We start from the raw sequence: 6,163 nt of genomic DNA, 5'->3' as shown, positions 1-6,163 counted from the left end.
GGTATTTCATATAACATACCGGTAAATCTAGTCGACATTTTATCTGTATAATACTTTCATGTCATATTAAGAACACATTTTATGTACTCGGGACCAGTCTTTTAGTACAGACGGTTTCTTATGAATTATATCGTTTGATAGATTTAACGTTTTCGTGATTTTATCTTCTTTACGAAAATGCGTGTTTTTGATATCCTCAAAAATAACTGTCATCGGACGTTTAGGTGGTCTGAATGCCAGATATTTCCTTAGACTGACATTATCGCCTCCTTTTCATCAGATATAAATTATTTTCTCACTTGATGTTAACCCTTATCCTGCTAAATTTCTATAATGAACTTGTCCATGTTTCACTTTTGACAGTACTATTAACTGTTTAAAGGGGTGCATACCAAACAGATACTGACTGAATGGCGGACAGTGCAGATCATGATCAGACTGCATGTATGTGCAGGCTGATCATGATCTGCACTGGTCGCAAAAGCAGAATAAATCGTGTCCAGCATGTTAAGGGTTAGATAGACTTTACTGCCAAACTAAGTATTGTTAGAATTCATACATTGTCAACTACTATTGCCAAATAGAAGCAGATTTCACACATGGCATTATTTTTGGATTAAGTATCAGTTATGCACCTTAATTGTTCCTATGTCGGGACAATTGATTAGTGTATTTAGCGCCGCATATCTTGAGTCTCATTAATTCAACTGTTGATTTGACAAGCATATCGAAAAGATGTTGGGTGGTCAAGAATTTGAAAACGATTAACTAATTTCGAACCGGAAATTTCCCTCTTGTAAATTATAACAAAAAGACTAAATATCAAGAGCTTTGCATCACAGGTACTCTGCGGCTGGACATAAAGCTGCTGGGCTGACTACCCCCCCCCCCCCCCGTGATTTGACCGTCATATCTCCTTTCTAAAAATCTTTACATTTTTAGTCACCAAAAAACTCACAGCTTTCAGTTTAAATGCTGCTTTAAAATAATGATATTAAAAAATGACAATGTAATTCTGTACCATTTTTCAACCAAGGGAAGTGGATTGAACCCGGTTTAGTAATGAAAACAACAAAATCCGCGAGGGCTGGTGAAAAGAGCCAGATTCTCGGCATGCGCATGCGTTTTCACTTCCAAGCCGGGCTCAATCCACTTCCATTGGTTGAAAATACCTTGTCATTTTTTTAATATCATCGGAAAATTCTGGATATGTAAGAAATTTTAAATAGAAGAAATAGCCTCAAATCAAGGCGGCTAGTCAAAACGGCGGCTGTATTTCCATGATGTTTTATTATACATCACTTTTGTTCACAATGATAAAATCCCATTACCCGGGAAAGAAATATTTTGACTATCAAAAACATTTTTCCAAGCGAATCATGTAACCGCGCTGATATTTTGAATGTCATATATGGGGAAATAACTGTTTCAATTTTTTAGCAAAATCATGAAATGATTGCCTCCCTTTTACATAGTGAAAACAGTGGATTTCTTTTGATAATAATTGTTGCAATTTCTTGCTAATCTTACCATTTTCAGCTTCTAATGTGATGTTTTGTTTACCTTGCTGAGCTTGTTCATGAGGATGTTGAAAAGATGAAACTGTTGAATTAAATTAATTAAAAACATTTTGAAACTTTTTATGTACTTAATTTTGTTCGGTATAATGAAATAAATATCACATGGCAGCGTGTGTGATATTGATATCAAAACAGAATGTCACCACTCGACTTTCGCCTCGGGTGACATACTGTCCTCGGGTTGACAATATCAATGTCACACACGCTGCCATGGGATATTTATATAATATGCTACAGTGATATTATCTGTTAAGGTACAGTGCACTTTATATCTCAATGAATTTAAGTATGTACAGGTATCAATTTCAATGTAATCATAAATTCTGTCAGTGTAAATTTGAAGTGGTTTTGAACATAAATTATACAGTTTGAAAAACAAACATTGCGCAATGATGCACGCAAATTTATATTTACGTTGAAAAATATTTTTTTATTCTCACCTTTATTATAATATTATACAGGGATCATGTACGCTATTATGCATTATGTCCTTGTTATGAATTTATTTTTGTCCTGCTACAGTTATGATATTTTAGTACTTTAATAGACTTCACTTTCTGCACACTTCGTTCCTGTTTGCTCAAATAAGGGGTTCATTCTGTGAGCAGAACTTCAACAAAAACTGGAAACATTTTTTTTTCCAGTTGATCTGATACAGTTATTTGTTCCATTTCAAAGTCTTAAATGCCTTTTCAGTAGATTCTTTTGTTGTCTGTCGTTAAAACATGCTCTGAAAATAATACTATGATCATGATAACATCGTGCGAGTCACTTGCCACTTATTTCACTATACAGTCAAACCTCGTTCGTTCGAACTGGACGGGACCGGAAAATATTGTTCGAGTTATCATTAGTTTGAGTTATGAAACAATCTACATTACACAGGGACTTTGCCGTGACGTGTCTAGGTGTTCCAGCGAACGGCGTTGTTCGATTTATTCGGGTTCGAGCGAACGAAGTTTGACTGTATATACTTGTATATCTATTCAGAAATAATAGAAGCGCAAATATAGCTATTTATCATCAACTGGAATAACTTCGGTAGATGTTATAAAGGAGGTAGTATACCTTAACAATATAAAATACCTATGGAGGGTCATGTATTTAAAAGCTGTATAAAATTGTAATTGAAGCGACAGCGATAAAAGAACTTGAATTGGTAGAAGCTAAAATATTAAATTACACTATAATATACAATCAATTGCTACGGTTCAATTAATTTGAATCTACGCTGGTGGTAAGGTATACTACATCCTTAGTGTAGAATTTGATGATTAAAAATAGTCAAAGGAATATGCCAATGAGTTAAGTCATATCAGAAAATGTTCACACAAATAAGGTAACTCATTATTAACTCAAATAGCATAAACTAAATAATCAGAGATATCTACAAATTTCAGAAATACATTGTCCGCACAAATAAGGTTATAATTCATCATCAAGTTAAAAGTCACAAATTGTCGGTATATTTTCAGTCAAATATTTATCAATCTGCATAATAAAGAAACACACTGTCTGCATAGGGCTATGACCTTTCCTGAACTGGGATAGCAAATAGCAGCAATAATATTCAGTCAAACAGATATATAAATATATCAATCTACAAATAATAGAAGCATAGTATTCGCATAAATAAAGCTATACTTCATCACTTAAAGTGGAATTATGCGCATTTTCAAGTAAAAATCCAGCTGAAATAGATGTGTGTGTACAAAGGGTGGAGGAAATTATAGTTTTTAACCCAGTATACCAAATTCTTCCTGTTAGCAGTACGAAATAATGACTTTCCAAATTTAACTTTTTTTTATTTTGTCTGGGGCAGTCTTTTAAAGAAAAGTCAAACTGTATGCAGGAGTTGCTTCCCTTCAACTTCAGAAATATCTGCCTAAAGGTAAGGGAGATCACTGCGTAGAAGATTGAAGAAAAGAACTATAATTATTTTATTAGTCCGATTTTTTTATTTCTAAAGCATCAACTTCAAATACGTATGCAGCATTATCGTTAATTCAACATATTTAAATGCAGAGCATCCGAAAATTGCTTTTATAAAACATTCACCAAAAACACACTATGTGCAGAAAGATGCGCATAATGCCACTTTAAACTGTCTATAAATATTTAGTATCGTTCCTGCACATGGCAATAAAAAGGCTTAGGACGCATTGTTACTTCATAACAAAAACTTGATTGGTCCCTTGGATCACATGACATCATTTTTCCAGGTGGAGCTACAAATTTCCAACGTCTCAAAAGCGACGCCAAATACATGAAGATACGGAAGCGACCAAACTGTTCTCCAATACACTGCCTTCTTCCATAACCAAACGGAAGCCAGCTGAAATGTACAGTTTTCCGATAACTGTTTTTTTTTCTGGCCTCAATCTGGGTAACCCCGTTTTTTTTAAAATTGTATACATACATAAATACATACAAACACATGAATGAATAATGTAAATATCAAAACATATTATTTAACATGTTACCTTAATGACCTATTTTATTTATACATATTTATGTAACTACTTCACATACAGGGCAAAGTCCTATATCGTCACTGAAATTTTTTATCTGACAATTTTCAAATTGGGGTAATACATACAAAAATGTTTTTCGATTACTTATACGAAACTATTGAGGTTGACTCAATACTCAGGGCCGGAATTCGAAAGCTCTATGTAAACATTTTAACTACTGTTAAACATATGGGAATGGGAATAAGAATAAGAAGAATTATCCTACGACACAGACAATTTCAGTATAGGAAAACATAAAACTGACGACGTGGGTGACAGATCCCAATGCAGTCCTGTCTCTCGTGTTTTGTGACCAACAGAATTAAAACTAATACAAATGTGCTAAGTTTCCTTTTGACGGCGCGATAGTATTTATTCTTCGCTTGGACTAAACAAATACGCCGGTATTAGAGGCAATTACATATATTTTTCAAAGTAATTCAAACATACCCAAACACTCATGAATTTACGAGTAAACTCAAAATTATATACAAATCAAAATAATTGGGAAATCCAGATCAGCACTTCACATACAGAAAACTACACTGCATGTTGGTTGATACCCACTTTTTTCTATAGACGTGATCTCTTGGCAACAGATTCCCTTGTTCGTCGAGCCATCTTTCAGGTCGAAAGTTCCAGGGGTCACCCCATATCTTCTCATTATGGAAAATATGCCAAAAATTTGCAAAGACCTAAAAAAAGCAAGGGCACCGATTTAATAGGATCGACATGTTCAACGAATGCACCCTCTCCGAAAGAAACCCTACACCGATGTATGCAGCGATGTGTAAATTTTTGACATTTTAGACAAAGTAAAACAAACAAAAGAAAAATGTACCGCCTTGAAACGACCAGCCACTTGTAAGTTTAAACCAGTTGATGCCGCCCAATGGCACCAGAACAGAAAGAAAATGCCTCTGTACATGTTATACCCTACCCCTAGGTATTCTATAAGAACCATGGTCATGAACGGGAAAATATACTAACCCGTTTCAATCGCGCTTTTCATACATAAAACACACAGCTCGGTAAATATGTACTATGGATATCAAACAAGTGGTAATTTATCTTCCATTAACTTGCTTGAACTTCCCTGGTGAAGTTCCGTTCTAGATTACAAAACTATTCTAACTGGCTGTTGTGATAATGTTTATCAATCGTCATTTTACTACACGTGTTCGCTAAAATGTGAAAATGCAGCATAAATGTGCAAAATGTATAAAATAAACAGAACAGATGCAGACCAATGTACCATTTCAAATTAAAGATCATATACAAGATGAATTTCATTCATCATTTCGAGTTTTAGTATAAAATTGTGATTTTTTTAAATTCTGTTTTAGTTTGTTTACATTTCGCCAAACATGTGCACACTGCAGTGACCTCTAGACCGGTATGTTTTTTTAAAAGCCTACCATAATAAAACACATTGAACGAGAATCTAAATTAACACAGTTTTCTAATGTAGCGAAATCATGGGCATTGTACATAATATTTGCCTGCTCACAGTTAATGTAAAAGCTACGAAAAGCAAGTCTTTAAAAAAAATATCCATTCGGAGATTACCGAATGCACCTGACACTGTACATGTCTTATCATATCCTCTATATATTTGGAACAACAATCAGCTAGTTTTCCGTGCCTAGATACTTTAAAATCATTTGTACGAAAAGTACACAGTCATGTAATTATATCTTATTCAATCTTGATATACAGATAAGCTTATTTAATTATCCTGTAACATTCTGTATATAATCTATTTACAGAATATTCTGGAACTTAACTTACCATACTGCCTTTCGGTAAGTCGTATCCTTCAAACTCCAAGTTTACTCCACACAGCCTAGGACCAACTAGTGGCGCGACTGGTATATATCGATGAGTTTCTAGCTCCACAGCTTCATAGGTAGGACATTTTGCCTTATCGTTTATACAGAGGTCCATGTCGCGTCCAGCAACTGCATCTAGTTCTTCAAACATCTTATCTTGGTATTCCGAGTGATGCAACAAACAGAGAAATGTACTGGGCATGATACTGCGTGTTGTCAACAAAGCAGACAGTTATTA

At 34.4% G+C, this 6,163-nt stretch overlaps 1 protein-coding gene across 1 annotated transcript; it reads right to left on the bottom strand.

Annotated features, from left to right (window-relative positions):
- Positions 1 to 1,996: 1,996 nt before the first annotated feature.
- LOC123558935 (cytochrome P450 1A2-like) lies at positions 1,997 to 6,146 on the bottom strand. Its single transcript, XM_053544858.1, has 3 exons — positions 5,885 to 6,146; positions 4,661 to 4,788; positions 1,997 to 3,915 (listed from the first exon to the last, which is right to left on the bottom strand). Exons 1-3 carry the CDS (start codon positions 6,125 to 6,127, stop codon positions 3,699 to 3,701), a joined length of 588 nt encoding a protein of 195 aa, XP_053400833.1. The 5' UTR covers positions 6,128 to 6,146; the 3' UTR covers positions 1,997 to 3,698.
- Between the last annotated feature and the right edge of the window lie 17 nt (positions 6,147 to 6,163).

Source organism: Mercenaria mercenaria, chromosome 5, assembly GCF_021730395.1.
Source record: "Mercenaria mercenaria strain notata chromosome 5, MADL_Memer_1, whole genome shotgun sequence".
NCBI classification, from domain to species: domain Eukaryota; kingdom Metazoa; phylum Mollusca; class Bivalvia; order Venerida; family Veneridae; genus Mercenaria; species Mercenaria mercenaria.
The sequence above is the reverse complement of the archived record's forward strand: the minus strand, read 5'-3'. Positions and strand labels throughout refer to the sequence as shown.

Coding starts and splice junctions, on each gene's coding strand:
- LOC123558935 (XM_053544858.1), bottom strand. CDS start 6,127: ATGCCCAGTACATTTCTCTGTTTGTTGCATCACTCGGAATACCAAGAT. Junction 4,789..5,884: donor ACTTACCGAAAGGCAGTATG/GTAAGTTAAGTT, acceptor TGCTTTTTTTAG/GTCTTTGCAAATTTTTGGCA. Junction 3,916..4,660: donor GATCACGTCTATAGAAAAAA/GTGGGTATCAAC, acceptor TGTACATTTCAG/CTGGCTTCCGTTTGGTTATG.